Below are 17770 nucleotides of genomic sequence, written 5' to 3'. Positions count from 1 at the left end.
AAAATGATCGAGACTGAATCTTGATATAATATCTATCTAATATATATATATAATATATATATATATATATATATATATCTAATATATAACATTCTGATATATATAATATATATATATATATATATATATATATATATATTCATTTATTCGTATTCTTTTTAGAGATATGAGCAGCGCCAAGTATGTTTTTACATAAAAATTTTTTTTATTTAAATAAAATTTTATTATTTATTTCATACTGTTACTTTTTAATTCTTTGTGATAAAAACGTAAGTTGAGTAAAACAATTTTGTGATATAATAATATTTTAAAGCTAAATAATTACTACCACTTGGATTAGAAAAAGAAATCTTAAATGGATAGAAAGATTTACATATAATTTGGTTTTTATTATTTTTAAATTAAATTAAAGATACTACTACTTGAGTTTTATCTTTTTAAAACAGTGATTTATCAAATCTTTACAATCTTATACAATTGAAATATATAATTTGACTAAAGTGGACTTGTAGCTCTATGTTTGTAGAACTATAACTTGGCGCCAATTATTGATATCAAATCTTTTATACAAATTTTATACAAATTTTATACATTATAATCATTTGAGTTGGCAATGTGGAAACGAAATTTTCTTTTTTGAAGAATTAAGGCTAGTATTATTTGGGTGAGAATAGAAAGATTGGATTATAACTTGGCGCCATTGATATCAAATCTTTTATACAAATGATATCATTTGAGTTGAGTTGGCAATGTGGAAACAAATTTTTTTGTTTTTTAATTAAAACTAGTACCATTTGAGTTAGAATAGGATTCTGACAATGAATACAAAGATCACAAAGATACTAACACTTAGATTTTATTTTTTTAGCTTGATTAGAATTGCATTAGATATGGCAATTTTGTAACATAATCTTTTTTTTAAAGATTATATTGATACCCAAGACACTATCGTATTTACATTAATCAATCTTATCGACCCAAAGGATAAATCAGGCCGATAAGTCAGGGTCATTGCAGGATCTAGCGAACATTCACTAGATCCTGTAGTAGTCTGATTTATCCCCTGATCCTGATCCCGTAATCCTGACTTATCAGTCCGATGAGATAAGTCAGGATCGATAAGATTAATAATGACATTTCGTGACAGACGTTGCAGCCATAGAAAGGCGACAATGATAATAATAACGACGTTTCTTAACGTTTCTTAAAAAAATTTCCAAATCGGACTTTGCGTAGCAATATCTCTGCTTGTACAGCACGTAACAGAAAAATAAAAATACTTTTATTATGCAAGTCGGACTCAAGCTATCGATCAAGCCTTAGAACTTGATCAATTTAGCCATTATTGAGATTTGATAATTTCGGATGCTCGCATCTCGCCGACTCGCGTAAAGTCACATGGTAGTTCTCAGTGACTTGATACCCGAGACACTATCGTGTCTCCTGATACTCGAATAACATTAATATTCGATTTTCACCAATATGTGTAATTTCAAGGAAAAAATTTAAACAATTATCACTTTTTTACATTTTTCATATTAAACACGACAATCGGAAGAATAATATCGCGCTGATTATTCATCGCAATTCTAGTGACAGTTCTCGGTAGTTCTAACAGAATTTTATACTCATGTTTTAAGAAAAGTTCCGGCGGTCGCATATTTTTTAATAACTTTTTAATCTCTAAATCCTGCGTGATTTCATGAAAGAAATATGTAGTTAGATTTTGCAAATAATTTTTATGTAAAGCAATTTCATGTCTTCTTTGCACCAATTGATTTATCTCATTATTCTCTGTATAAAAGTATTGAAGTACAGTTACAAGAAAAACACGAGATATTTTATATTTCATTTTAAAATTCTGTGACACTACAGTTTATTTTTCCTTAAATTTTTTTATAACCATACTTTATAAATACTTGATTGCTTTTATGTGCAAAATAATTAGAGGATGATTGTAGAGCAAAAAATTTTGTTAGAATTGATAAATAATAAATAAATAATCAACACTTTTTCTCCAATCGTACCGTGATTAAAAGTGTGAAAAAGCGCGCGGGGAGAAAATGTTCGCCCGCCTGATCCGTATGACGTATAACGGATAGGAAACGTGAGCGGCGGCTACTATCCTTCCTCTTGTTGCGCGCGCTCCGCCCATTGCCGAGCACCGGATGGCGTCACGCTGGGGTTGTCTCCCCGCGCGTTCTTATTTTGTGCAACTTTAATATTTAATAACTCGAAAATTATTGCGAATATCACAAAATGATAAGACATTTTTATTTATTTCGCTCCCGTCTACTTTCTCACGAGCGGTGTTACACATGCTACGGGACACCCTGATATCTAATAAATACTTGTATGTAAATTTTTTAGTCCTATAAACTGCGCGTATCATTTCTTTTCAAATTTAATTTTGCAAATATCATATATAATTACATATATATAACATTATATTATATTATATATATATATATATATATATATATATATATATATATATATATATATATACAAATAATATATATATATATATATAATATATTGTTATATTATATTATATTATATTATATTATATTATATTATATTATATTATATTATATTATCCACACGGAACTTGACGTCCATCGGAGGTTCACATTATCTTCACAGTCTTCATGCGACATCTATCTCTATGGTGGAAACCAGATGGACCTCTAATGGAGATCCATGTTACTTCCATGATGGAGCTCCAATGGAGTTCTATTAGACCTCCATTAGATGTCCATGTAGACGTCTGATGGAAATTGTATAGATGAATTACAAATGTTTTATGAAATTCATGGATCATATATAGAATTTAATTAGAGGTTTTAGACTCTTTGTAAATAATTATTTTATGATAAAAATTAAGAATATATATTTATAAACAAAAAATTTATAAATAATTTATATATTTAAAAATTTATTTAAATATATATATTTAAAAAATATATATAAATATATATATTTAATATATATAATAATTATATAATATATATTAATTATATATATATATATTATATAATATATATATAATAATATATATATTAAATATATATATATTTAAAAATATATAGATATATATTTTTAATTTTAGCTATTGCATATGTCTTATTTAATTGTGTATAAATGATTATATCAAACATAAAAAACATATTTCAAACAAGACAAATATATCATGTATTTAATACGATCAATAATTATATAAATGAGCAAATAAAATATATAAATTTATAAACATTTTTCACATGAAACATGACAATAAAAATCTATATAACCTGTAAATAAATGTAACCTTCACAATTTTATATATATATATATAAAATTAAATTATCTACAAGAGAGTTGCATACGCAATCAGGATATTGATGTTGAAACTATTTAAATCATATGACAATGTGATAACATTCACTAATCGAAAATCTGTCATACTTTTATATCAAAATCGCAATTCTAGTTTACAATATCATTCAGTAGCAGAACAGTAGCAGGTTTCGACCGATCACTAGATTGAGCGAGCTCGAGTATACCAAAAGGATGGGTGGACGATGGTTCCCGCAAAAATGTGCGTGTTACCGACATGTGTTACCGACATTGCAAGATAAAAAAGATTTCATTAGTTCCATTGCATGCTGCATATACGTGCGCTTTTTCGTGCCTTCGTAGAAATATTTTTGTTCAGCATTATAAAATTCATTTAATTCATTAACTTTCCACGGTGGAATGCGGAATACTAAGGTAAATTGTTGGTTGGAATTTCCACCACCAGATGGCAGTGTCTCATCTTTTGTTACCCATCTTATATATAGAGCTTTCATTTCTCTTAATATGTGTTCTATGAGTGCGAGCGAAACGGAGCGGCAACGACAACCCGGCAGTGACGGGAACAGTGTCGCGCAGTGCGGTCGATCGATCGTGTTTCGTTTCTCCGGCGAGGAAACGATCAGCGATTTGTCGCTCTTTGCCGATTCCCAGCTGGATCGCGTCACTACGTTTTAGAACACGCAAATTCCTCGCGGAATTTATTTTTGGAAAACTCCGGTGGAAAAAGATGTTTTTCATCACTGGCACACGTGTCAGAACACGTTGAACACATTTTTTTCACTCTCAGCCTGTTTCTCAGGCTGTTCGGACTCCCGGCGCCGAAGGACGGCAAGAGTTTTGTAGTAAGTTCAAGCATGCCGACCTTTCGGGAAAATTGGAGGGTCGCGTCCTTCAGCGATTCAGGTTTACTGAACTGGAACGTTTCAAGGACGCGCGATTTTTCCTGAGCGGAGATTTTAAATTCCTTTCATCCGGTCAACCCACTTTGTTTAAATCCGTGGTTTCCTCCCTGCGGAATTAAAATAAACTGAAACATAAATATAACATTCTAACAATCTTAAATTACATTACTACATCCCTAATAATCTTTTTCATCATAAACTCATATTAAGAAAATTAAAATAAAATTAAAATCATTTTCTGTATATCCAAATTATATTTTATATATATATATATATTTTTTTTTTATAACTTTGTGTTTACTTCATTAGTTTATCAATTTCGGAATTAGCCGCCGCAAGCACGTGTGGCTGACTCGTCGAAATTTACTCGTCGGAACGCAGAATTTCGCGCGAAAAAGGGAGACGGGTAAAAGAAGAAACGGCTATCAATTCAGCATTAGCGCGTTCAGAATTCGCGCTTGGACCTATCGTCCAATATGCTGTGCATAGCTAATGTCATCCGCAAATATGGACCGAAAAATCGTAAGGAGCCAAGTATCGCTTCGAAGTGTTGAAGATATGTGAGGCTTCACTCTATAATTCTCTCTCTCTCGCCTGGAGGCGGCGAACAGATCAACAATTTCGCTTTCGCTATTTCACCAATTTATTTTCGAATGATTACATGTATCTTTATCTTCTGATATGATCCCATGCTCCATGTCGAGATAAACCGCTTTTAGCATAAAGTGGACATGAGTCGAGTCATTGATTGCTAAATACGTGCCGTAGTAACGCAAACGCTATCATGCGAGCAAATCTATGATCGCTTATATGTGAGATATTCAATTTCTCAACCTGAGAAGTGTGCATGCATGTCTCGATTTTACTGTTTCAGCTTCTGTGTCTTCTTTCTCGTCCCTGTACAATAGAAATTTGTCATTAAGTCAAAAATAGCAACCATTGATTACGAAAGCTTATCTGATCTACTGCAGGAAGTACGCATTCCGTTCGAACAATAACAATATCAAATTTTATCAAATCAACGATTTTAACGATCGAATTGGATTACAATATTAATGACAGAAACGATAACAATTAATTATTATTGTAAAGCATAAGAAATTAACGTTTTGATTTGATAAAAGCTTAAGAAATGAATTTAATTTCAGATATTACGATACGCATATTGTGAATAACACTATTTAGAACATCATATTCTTATTATTTGATTAATTCCTTAATTATTCAAATTGTCCAATTATTATTAATTTATTCCAATTATTAATTAGATTTTATATAAGATATATTAAATTCCAAGTTATCTCCCCTATCTATCCCGTCACATCCAGATCTTGCTGAATCCTCGTGATACGTCCGTGATATTCGATGTTTCGAAGTTCGCTGTAGAAATCTAAACGATTTGCGATTTTGAAAAATGGCAGAAAAGAAAAGGGACAAGAAGGTGAAAAAGCGGGAGAAAAAACCGGAGACGGTCGTGGATGAGCATCAGTTACGCAGAGACCAGAGGAAGCAGATGAAGATGACCGAGCCCGCAAAGTTGGTACAAGAAGCTGCGATGCCCACGCAGGACAAGCCACAATATTCCGAGGATATTAGAATCGGCGGTATTGAAGGGTGAGTCTCTCCCTTTCTTGTATATAACCCCCTTGTATATAATTAAATAATTTAATTGAATCTTCTCCGGCGCACTCCTGCAACAGAGCAAAATTCTGTTAAACGAACAGTCATCTTTTCAAGATAATCCAAATTTATCTCTGATGATATATAAGTAATTGTAAGTGATTATATATAAGTAAAATAAAATAAATATAAATATAAAAATTTAAATATAAAAAGATCGTGACGAAAGAATTAGTCGGAAGGAACGGAGACGCGAGATATTAGATTCCGCGAAACGTATTAATATCGTACATCGTGTTTCATTATACTTCGCTTCCCGTTTAAAAATCCGAAATGATAACAATCTTGTGAATCATATCACTCTCTCGATCCATTTGATTTTATCTGGAAATATTGAATTATGACGATGGCATACATGATCGATAACTGTTAATTTCAAGAAACTCTATTTGTTGATAATATATGCACATCCATTCCGGATATTTCCTTTTCATGATGATAACACATTTGCATTTCATTATGTTCTTCGTTTTGTTTTCGCCTTCGCTGTACTACTTATCTTATGGCGGCACAGTTACGCATATTTAAAGCGTTTATTTTTGTCTCTGTTGACAGATTGAAAGAGAAACGCAAATATATAGTGCGAAATAACTCACAAAATTGTTACTGCCTGAGTAATCGTGAAAATTGTTACTCATCGTTGGCTCATAAAATAGGAGAGACGAGATATGACAAGTGCGCCGCGATTTATTGTATTATACTTGACAAGTCAACAAACTGAGAGAAAAGCTTTCAACAAAAAAAAAAAAAAAAATTATATGCCGATTGATATTAAAAAGTACGAAATAAAAATTTCATATCTTGTCGGTTGATAACAATTCTGAATCGGCGAATCGATATTACTTTTTCTCTGTTTTTTTCCGACATTTATTATTATTTTATTATTATATAATTCTTTACTTTAGTATATCTAATTTCTACAATATATCAATACAATATATCTAATAATTTCTATTTGTATAAAAGAGAAGATAGAACATCCAGACACTGATAATAGCAATCAGCGTTCATTTAAGCCGGACTTAACTGACAGGTCACGCATATCTTCCGCTGAGTGGAGAGGGCGATATGTATCTTTGTTAGGAAAATGATCGAGTCATTGAACAGGAGAAAACATAATGACAAAATGATTGTGTTAATTGGTCGCGTTATACATGCAGTGATCCAAAAAAATTTAGATAGCAACGAAATGCAAAGAATTTAATGAGAAATATACAGTTAAGATTTGCACGATCGTCCAACTTTTTACTCATAACGTAAACTTGATTTTCAATTAATTAATTTTCAGGGGCGGTACGCACTCGACACTCGTAATACTCGACGGAAAAGGTGCGAGGCTAATAGAAGTTAAAGGACCGAACACTAATCATTGGGTGACTAAGAAAGAAATTATACGAATTGCTTATCTTTAAAGTACTGTGCGAGTTAAGGAATATCGACGTATGATTTTAAACAGGATTTTCAAAACTGTCTAAGTCTGCAACACTTTCAAGATAAGCGATTCGAATAATTATAAAAATATTACTGTGCTTGTTGAAAAAACTTATGAGGGAGTATAGAAATTTGGTTTGCTTTCAGGCAATTGGGATAGATGAGACAGCTGCTAGACTTAGCGCAATGATTGAGAAGGGTAAACAAGAACTAGATATACCAGAAACTGTTCCTTTAGATTGTGTAGTGAGTAGTAATATTTTCATTGTATTATGAATTATGTAACTATAGACTTATAAATACACACAATTAAAAATAATTTTACAACAAACTTACTTGTCAAAATATTAATTCGATTTCGAGGTAAACAATAGCAAACAATCTATTTTGTCCATTTGAAGTTTCGAATGTTGAATGTTAAATGTAGTCAAATTTGAGCTTCGAGAGATAGCATTTACTTAGCGATTTCTTTCATTAATAGGGACTTACTCTAAGTGGTTGCGAAGAGGAAACCACAAATCGTCAACTCATAGAAACTTTGTTACAAAAGTATCCAAATTCTGCTAAGGATTATATAATTAGTTCAGATACTCTTGGCAGCCTCAGAACTGGTTTGCAATCTGGTGGGATCGTGTTGATTGCCGGAACTGGTAGCAATGCTTTGTTGATTAATCCAGACGGAACGACTCATGGCTGCGGGGGATGGGGACACATGATGGGCGACGAAGGAGGAGGTACATATCATTCACTGTAAAGAATATAATATTTTAAATTCAATATCAGCTTCTAAATTAAAAGATTTAAAATAAATAGAGGTAAATATAGAATAAAAATAAATAACAGAATTAATTTTAAAGTTTTTTAAATCAAATTTGATTTTGAATTGAGTAAAATAAAATTTATAAATAAAATTTTGTTTTCTCGATACATATACAATAAAAATTTTTCTTTAGAAAAATTTTTTTATTTTAATTTTAAATTTCTTTAACAATTTAATTATATTTTAATTCTTAACGCAAGCTACGATTAATAATTTCTCTTGTTTCAAGCTTATTGGATTGCCTATCGTGCCTGCAAATATGTATTTGATGATATCGATGGTTTTGTGGAAGCACCCGAATCAATAAGTTATGTATGGCCAGCAATGAGAAATTACTTCAGCGTGACTGATAGAAACGGCATTTTACCATATTTATATGCGAAATTCGACAAGAGTACCATCGCTGGTTTTGCCAAGGAAGTCGCAGATGGCTGTGAGAAGAACGATCCACTGTGCCTGAAAATCTTCGAAGAAGCTGGACAACTTCTGGCAAAGCATATTATCGCCGTTTCAAGAAAGGCGCATAACGTCAGTATTTCAATTTTACGTCAAATAAAACTTCATAATAAAAAGATCTTTTATCATAAAATCGGCATGTCAACAATTTTGCTCAAATCTTTTTTTTTTTCAGGATCTCAAACTAGCTCACGGTGGCTTGAAAGTGATCTGCGTTGGATCCGTGTGGAAATCATGGAAATTCATGAAAAAGGGTTTTGTGAACGAAATTCACGATAAGCGAGTCGTGGATGAATTGAGTTTGCTACGTTTGACGACAACATCGGCGCTCGGCGCCTGCTATCTCGCTGCAGAGAAAATTGATTGTCCGTTCGTTAAGCCGTATGACAGCAATGTCGAAATCTTTTTCCATTACAAGCGCGATAATTATCCGGAAACGCAAAAGACAGAACATCCAATCGAATTAAAAAATCAGACATCTGTTTGTAACAATGTTCATGAAAACGGGGAGAGTACATGATAAAATGATAAATAAATAAACTTTAAAAACCAAGCTTTTTTTTAATTGACGCTGAAAGTTTATTATAAACATCACGTTGTGAAAGAAAATAAATGGATTATCTGGAATGAATAATTATCAATCGGAAAGATCTAAGTTCCTGATTAAAGCGATTGTGAAACGTGCAATAGATTTAAATGTACAAATAACAAGCACAAATCTGTAAAATCTGTAAAAATAAAAACAATCAATTTTGTAAAAATTACATCTTTGTAAATATCGATTTAATATGTATATAAATTTTTACAAGATCGAAGGCAATAAAATCTTTTTAAAAATTGCGCTAGTGGAGAGTAATGTATTTTAGCATATCGATATCCCTCAAATTTTGAAAGAAATATAAACAAGGGAATAAAGAATCGAAGCAATATTTCGTAGCATAATCGAGGATCATAGATTTTGTTTCCTGAGTATAGCATCAAATTTCACAGATAAAAGAATGGGACTGAAAGCTATTTGTAACACGGCATGGGGCTGCCTATGGTGGTTTCTTTGTCTGGCCATTAGAATTATATTGTATTTGCTCCTGTCTATCTTCAGCTTGATATTCTTCGCGGGCTGTATCGGCGCGATAGTAATCCTCATTTTGTACGCTTTTGGTTTCTTAACGTACGAACGCAGATGATTAAGGGACCTGACGACGTGTCGTAATTGGTTGCAAGTGATGTAATGTAATTATCTCATCATAAATTGAATATAAATATGTAATATGAAACAAATCTTGTTTGCGTCTGAAGAAACTTATCGTAAAATTACGTGGCAACATATTTTTGAAAAATATATTTGTATCAGGTTATATTATATCACAATTTATCTTTTTCATTGCAACAACACATACACAAGTACAATATTCTTTTTTTCTCTCATTTACATATATATATATATATATACTCTGACTAAAGCTGAATTATCACACAATTCACATAGTTAAGTTTGCATTGAAATCTCGTTTTTTTTTAAAAACAAGTTTTTAACGATATATTTAAAATCTACTTATATATACTATATGAGCACAGGCCTTATCGCATTAAATAACGTTTATTTTTTTTAAATTTAACGATCCATATATTAAAAAAATATATATTTACTTATTCTCAAAAAGAAAACAGAATTGAAACAGTCATCTGGGAATTATTATGCTGTCATTGTACGCGCATAGTTATTCTCAATACGCAATGAGAATGTGAAATTTAAAAGATATTCTGCTTAATGATATAATATAATTGAAATACTTACAAAGTGAAATATTGCTATTATTAATTACGGCACTTTTATCATATTAACATTATTTAATTAACATTATTTATTTGAAACAATGCGTAAATTGCTCGTTTGATTTGCGGCAAAAACTTCTAAGTTACAACAGACATCGATATCCATTTGTAACAATGTTTACATCTTATACCTACGCAGTTGACTCATGATAATTTTTACGCAGCAAATGCAGTTGCGTCTCAGTTTTATAATGAAATATTTTAAGGAATATGTTCAGAATGAATTTCAATTGGATTTCATTTCTTTTAAAAAGGATAATAGAAATCTAGGAAATAACTGAACAATTTTGATCGGAATTCATTCTGAATAGTTCCATAGTATGTATCCAATATTTTATACTATAATCTTCATTCTATTCGTTTGAAGATATTTAAAAATTTATTACTATACAATGGGTACTTTCGATTTGCTGACATAAGCCGACAGGCTTATTGTTTTGTCCTTGTTACTTAATGTCAAAGAAAATAACACGTTTATGTCGATTTATGTCATTAAATGGAAAGCATTCTATATTATGTATATAAGGAGGCAATGCAGTGCAAGTTTACTTATAATTACATAAATATAATATAATCGCATAAATATCATTCATAAATATCGCATGATTCTGTTGGCTAGTCGGAATATATTGCAGCTAAATGCGTTAATTCAATTTTCTTATTATATGCACAAAATAAAATTTGTAATGTTACAAATTAATGATCAATGTTTTAAATCAAATATTTCTATAAGCAGCGGCTCTACACTGGATGGATTGACATTCAAGTAAACTCCCACAACTTCATCATTTAGTTTATGGAGTTCAGAAATCTTCTGTATTAATTTGAGGAACGTAGACTTAGCTTCGCATCCAGGATAAACACTCTCCAGATATCGTCTAAGGAGATAATAGTATGAATTCTGGAAGAAAGAAATCAATAAAAAATATAAACCAATTCTCTTTCTCTCTCAGTTTGTTTTAATCTCAAACATAAAAAATAAGAAATTGTTAAGAAAAGATGTTAAAAATTGACTTTCATATTATTACTTTCATATTATTTTATTGTATGTGTGTGCGTGTGTACGTGCGTGCGTGTGTTTATTTTAATATATAATATCTTAATAACAGTTATTTAAAAATTATGATATTGATATAAATATTATACTATATTATGATATAAATAAGAAGATTATGCAATTATTCGGGATTCTCAAAGATTTACTTTACCTGCTCTAATTTAATAACATCACCATGCACAACTCTCGGTCTATCTGGAGTAAACAGAGCGATTGCGCTTAAAATCAAAATGATATTTTCATCTCGCCACCGGGGATCAAATGTTCTGACAAATCTCGCATGTTCCGCGTATAAATTGCCTTTTGCTTCCTTCAAAACGTCGACTTTAATATTTGACATGCTTTCTTGGCTATGAGGTATCTTCCACATATCTTTATCAGGATCGTAATTAATGGCTGATCTTAAAATCATCATTTCTGTACAGCCGCCTTTCAACAAAGCTAACTGATCTTCTTGACACATATTCTTGAAGGCGTTTATTTTCTTAGACATCTTTATCAAGCGTCTAATGGCTATGGCTGTTAAATTTATAACGTCTAGCAACATTGGATCAGATTGCCCAAAATTATTCTAAAAGTAGATATTTTGTAACTGTTATGTTCACTTTCCTTAAATATACTATACAAGATATATAATGTCAAGAGCACTACCTTGAATTTGCATTCTTCACCAACCAAGTTCGTTATGTCATCATCTAATGGAGCTAATAATGCTTTGTTAGCAACTATCAACTCGTTCAATTTCGCTCTTTCGGCATCATTTAATTCTCTACTGCTTTGGTTACCACCGAAACTAGAAAATGCTGAATATTCTAACTTGATGGCTTCACATAAGATAGACTCTATAGAGTTAGCAGCAATAGGTATCCTGAAATAATTAGATAATTATTTCAAAATTAAATAATTTCAACAGCAGTTTTCATAATATAATATTTGACGCATCGAACTACCTTTGTACGTCCTGAAGAACGTCCCTAGTAACATCGGCTGTATTTTTGTTCCAATCCGTATTTGTATTAGATTCCAAATTTTGATTTTTGCCTTCCTCCGTATTACGATTCGTAATTAGATCCGTCAGGATTGGATTTTCCACGTGACTTCCTTTAGCTTTCGGCACATGCCTAACGATATTATCGCTCAAGCTATCACTATTTATCGGAATTGAGCTACCTTCTTTCGGCTGACCTTTCGTTTTGATATCACGGTCGCGCTCGGTAATCGTTGTATCAATTGCGTCGTGTTCCTCCAAGAATTGTGTTATATGCGGATCCGCCGCCAAACATGTAACCATATCAGGATCGGTCATAATCTTCATTATTACTCTCCGATCCTGAAATATCTTTGCTACTAAATTTGGATTATTGACAAACTTCGTGAGCAAACCAGGATCTTGCTTAAACTTGACGATTAAATTATTTCCGCTCGAGCACGTTTCCTTCGGCTTCTGGCATATCGATGCCTCATCCTTCGCGAGTTGCATATGCGGCGAATTCGGAGTAGATCGACTTGCTCCGCTGTATGATGCTAGCGAATTATCGTATACGGGAGAATTCTGTTCGCGAGTTTGATCAAATTTGGAGTAGCTATGCACGTTTTCTTCGAATGCAGAGCTGTACCTCGACGATTCGCGGTTAACATCTACAAATTCTGAACTTAACTGCCGCGGATTCTGCTCATATTTCCCCGAATTCGAAGGAGAGTTCTTGTCCATCCCTACATTCTGAGGCGACATGTTGAAATCCGTGAACCTTGTACGGCTGTAATCAGATAAATTTCTATTTAATATTTATTGATTTCATTTCTGCGTTATTTTTTTGTATACTTTGGAAATATGTGTCGATGCGTATAAGAAGATTAGAGACTTTAAAGCTGATTGTCGGATTTATAAAAATGTGATCGATTAACTTGGAATTACTACAAGAGCGATTCGTCGCGGTGCGTCTTAACTAGTCTGTGTCTCGAGATCGAATGTGTGACTTTTTTCTCACAAGAACGGTTACCCGGATAACATTTCTCTTCGAGATATTTCATTTTTCTACGAGCGTTAAAGTATTTTTCACCTGTTATACTTTTCACATGTTATTGTTCTAGACTTCGTTTAATCGACAATTTAAATGTTTCGGATTATTATCAAAGTTACGAATTATTTTATTCCCCAATTGTCAGTATCAATTAAACCTATCTATTCTGCATGCCGAGACAATCGGGAGGATGTACACAATCATTCTCTCAGCGCGAAATGATTAAGAGAGAAAGTCTCTCTCTGTTTAGAAAAAGCAGAAACAGTCATTATATTTGTCCGCCAATTCCGCGTAAATACCTAACGGCGCCGTGCTCAGCTATGTGTTCACGTGTACCTATCTAATCACATCGCGTATTCGGCTTTAAGAGCCGTGGCGATATATTCGCCATAATACCAATGAGTCAATCGTACCTGGCGAGATTAGATCTTGAACCATGAACGGATTCCTTCAGCATATCCAACGTCTTCGTTTCAGCGATGTTCGTGTTTTCCGGCGGACTCGAGGGACTCGGTACGCTCACCGCTGTCACCGGACTCATACTTTCGACAGTGTTCTGCTTGTTGCCGTCCAAGTCTGTATATTTTCTGTTAGACTCCCAAAAATACGTCTCTGACATCGTCGAGCCGGCCAAATTGATCGACATCGACGTATCCTCGAACGTATAGTCATCCATGCAATCTTTTTTGATCTTCGACGTTTTGTCATTCTCGGTCTGTGATCGTTTTTTCGCACGATTTTTTTCGATTTTTTTACGCTTCAATACTTTATCCTCCTCGGACATTATGTACTCCTTGCGCATACCAATACTGAAGCATTTGTCCAGGCGACATTTTTGGCAAAAACGTCTGGTTATAGGTGAGATGTTACAATTTTCCGTAAACGGACATCTAAAATCCTGTAACAAGAATATTTCTGCTTTAGTTTAATATGAGAAAAAAAAGTCTAATATGCAATTTTAAATATTTAGTAATATAACAAAATTGTAAATTTCAAGCTTTATTTATCGATTTCGAGCTTTATTTATTTCCCCATATAAATTAAAATAATCTTCTGTTAAACGGAAATCGTTCAAATATGCAAAGACACAACAGTATCTGAAAAAAAAAAAAAAACACATCTTATCTAATGTCTCAACAGTCCACCGTCAATAAATTTTAATGCACAGATGCCGCTCTAAACCTTAATAATTGCATCTTTTGTATACATTCATTATTAATCTTTTGGGGGTCAAAGGAGATGTTTCAATCTATGCATGTTTATCATCATATAAAAATGTTATATATAAGGTAATTGTTCTAGTCCTAAGTCATTTAAGATTGTTAACTACATTTCTTTTTATATATTAAAAAAATATAAAAATATAAAAATATATAAAAATATATAAAATATATATAAAATATAAAAATATATAAAAAATATATTAAAAAATGTACATTTTGCACAATGATATTCTAAACTTTAACTATCACATTTTACTGGAAAAAAAAAACAACTTTTAGTGATATAAAAAATAATTATTTAAATTTTAATAAATGTGCACTGATGGCAATAGTAAAACTCAATCTTCTTATTTCAACATTATATATAAATGTAAAACAGTAATAATGTAAAACAGTATATTTCTTATTTTGCAAAAAAATACAAATTTATTCACTTAACAAATACATATATTCCTTCTTATTAATGATATTTACGCTGAAAGTTAAACAATAAACATTGCAGTTAACAATTTTTCTTTTAAATGTTTTAGCAATATTATAATTAAACAAAAGATGAGATATCTTACTAATAAATGGTGTAATTATATGTATAATAATATCGTGTTTTTTTTAAATATATTTAATTATTTAATATAATAAAAAAAAATGACTTATTGCTGAGACATGACTTATAACTGAAACAATTACTTTAATATAAATATATTAAAACATGAAAGACTCAACTTTAATCTGAATCTAATAATTGCAAAGTTTCTCTTAAAAAAAACATCTTCAAAACAATTAAATTATCAAAATAAGAAAAATAAGATTTCAGCTTCAGAATGATGCAATTTATCCTAATAAATCTGAAAAAAATAAAGTTAAATAAAAAATGTTTTAATATTAAGATTAATTTTAAATGTTGTAATATTAAGATTAATCTTTCTGAATTTTTCAAAAATAATCTAAAATAAATGATGCGGTCAGCAACATAATCTATTTTTTTCGTAAACTTAAAGTTCAAAGCATCAGTTTCTAATGAGTCATAGATTCACTACATAATTAAATGATTCAGCAATGGTAATCTATAATTCATAACATTAAAAGTGAAACTCAAATTTAAGAAAGAACTTTGTATCAACACTAAAAGAGAAAATTAATTTTTAAAGGAAACTGCAACAAGTGCAGTCCTCAAGAATTTGAAATTTTCCGCGAGACTGATATATCCTCTCGAATTCTCCCAGGAAGCGAGGTAACCAGCTAGAAACTTGAAATCGGAGGTAAATTCACCTTGTTCTTGAGCGCGTTTCTCCTGAAGAAGGCCTTGCAGCTCTCGCAGGAGACGGCGTTGAAGTTATAGCCGAGCGCCCGGTCGCCGCAGACTCCGCAGATCTTGTTGGCCTCCCTCGCCGGCTGTTCATCGTCCATTGCTCCTGGGGCGGCGTTCTCGCGAGCGGCGATTAGCACGTTTTTATCTACCGGATGGGAAGCAACATCGTTCTCCAATCTCTCTTTCCTTCGCGCCTTCTCCTGCTTTCCCCCCCTCTCTTTCTCTCCACCTTTCGAGATCCTCCGCGCGACGAATTGCGTTGTCGCCCGCGAAGCGTCGTTGACTCACGTCAACATTGTTTATCACGCGGTGTCCACCGTCAGGCCAGATCGCGACTGTTTATCATTCGCGTGACAGCCACCTCGTCTCGTACTCCTCACGCCGCGCGCCGTCCAACGCCCAATGTGATTTGGATCCGAACCTACAAAAGCTCCTTAAGTGACCGTGCCGATTGAGGCACTCAATTGACGGCACCACTTGTCAACAGTTAACGAGGCGGTACGCACAAATCTGTCGTACGATCCGTTCATTCCGCTGTCCCTCTCTCTCTCTTTCTCGCCCATGCCCTCCCAGTCCTCCCACTGTTTCGCGCCTTCGTCATCCCGTTGTACCACGACACCGCGAATGCATTCCCGAAATGTAACTAGGCCTCGCCCACGTGACAAATTACGCCACATTTCACGCATCCCGCGGTTGTTTCAAATTTGTTTCACGAAGCTAGAAATTAACTCTAGAAATTAATCTACAAAAACATTTGATCTCTTCTTTCCAACAAAAACGGTCATTCATCAGAGTTGTGTTTAGCTCTCTTTCTAATAGATTTTTCAGAAATGCGTTATTATTTTGCGAAAGTTATTATTGAGGTTGGCTGAAGATTAAAGATTTTCATTAAAATTCATTGTTGATTACTTTAATTAAAATTAAGTCGTAACTGATTCTAGTTTACGCGACAGTAAACAGATATAATATCAACAACACGCCCCGTTATATTGTCAAACAAAGATTACATATTAGCAAATAAGATTTGGCGCTCGAATTCGACCGGGAAAAGTTTTCATTATCTTGTTAGAAATTTTCAAATAAAAAATATACCTTATATCTCCGATTTATTTACTGCAAACGTTCTTCTCCTTCAAGATTAGCGAGTCCTTAACTGATCTTGCTAAATATATCGGCTCCGAAATTAATGCGACGAATGTTCGATTCTACTTCCATCAATTAGCTTGGCTCAAAGTTCACGGACACGCACACGCGTAGATGACACAATCGGATAAGATGAGATACATACACATTGCGTGACGCGAGTTTACGTCGTCCGATTGCCAGGACGATTCCTCATAAGTGAACAGAGATCGAATCTGTTGCGTTACTGACGAAGGCCGCGTAATGACGGTCACGACTTTCGTTTATCAAGACGCCCGGTGGCTTCATCAATGTTATCGTTATCGGTCGTATTCCTGTCGATAACCACGAAACGCAGACGTATGCGTGCATGATTCACAGTTACAAAATTGAAGCGCGTTAGTCGTGAACGGGGCGAGGAAGAGGACGACAGAAGAAAACATAGTTTCGGCAGAGAGTGATAGGATGTACAATATTGCGTATTTCATTCATGGATGTGCAAACATATATGAAGAAACTTTGTAGTTTTCTACAAGAAAGATTTAATAAAGATTTGATCTTTATACGTCATCACATC

At 32.8% G+C, this 17770-nt stretch overlaps 2 protein-coding genes across 4 annotated transcripts; one reads left to right on the top strand and one right to left on the bottom strand.

Moving 5' to 3' along the window:
• The first annotated feature begins 3855 nt into the window (after window positions 1–3855).
• Window positions 3856–9468, top strand: Nagk (N-acetylglucosamine kinase). Of its 3 annotated transcripts, none has more exons than XM_011648299.2 (8): window positions 3856–4181; window positions 4551–4763; window positions 5663–5855; window positions 7210–7294; window positions 7500–7598; window positions 7834–8086; window positions 8402–8700; window positions 8804–9468. In XM_011648299.2, the coding sequence occupies exons 2-8, from the start codon at window positions 4718–4720 to the stop codon at window positions 9146–9148; spliced, it is 1320 nt and encodes a 439-aa protein (XP_011646601.2). In that variant the 5' UTR covers window positions 3856–4181; window positions 4551–4717; the 3' UTR covers window positions 9149–9468. The 3 variants fall into 3 exon arrangements, with proteins under 3 accessions (XP_011646601.2, XP_088929141.1, XP_088929130.1); XM_089073015.1 differs by lacking the exon at window positions 4551–4763 and adding an exon at window positions 5116–5215 and having other exon boundaries at window positions 3858–4181; XM_089073004.1 differs by lacking the exon at window positions 4551–4763 and having other exon boundaries at window positions 3859–4181.
• A 486-nt stretch (window positions 9469–9954) lies between these two features.
• Window positions 9955–17735, bottom strand: Hr96 (Nuclear hormone receptor HR96). Its single transcript, XM_011648302.2, has 7 exons — window positions 17164–17735; window positions 16032–16492; window positions 13953–14437; window positions 12469–13275; window positions 12170–12386; window positions 11670–12089; window positions 9955–11362 (listed from the first exon to the last, which is right to left on the bottom strand). The coding sequence occupies exons 2-7, from the start codon at window positions 16167–16169 to the stop codon at window positions 11165–11167; spliced, it is 2265 nt and encodes a 754-aa protein (XP_011646604.2). The 5' UTR covers window positions 16170–16492; window positions 17164–17735; the 3' UTR covers window positions 9955–11164.
• Window positions 17736–17770: the final 35 nt, after the last annotated feature.

The sequence above is a fragment of the Pogonomyrmex barbatus genome, unplaced genomic scaffold, assembly GCF_055798465.1.
Source record: "Pogonomyrmex barbatus isolate J1 unplaced genomic scaffold, ASM5579846v1 scaffold1, whole genome shotgun sequence".
NCBI classification, from domain to species: domain Eukaryota; kingdom Metazoa; phylum Arthropoda; class Insecta; order Hymenoptera; family Formicidae; genus Pogonomyrmex; species Pogonomyrmex barbatus.
Note: the sequence above shows the minus strand (reverse complement) of the source record. Positions and strands in the feature narration are given on the sequence as shown.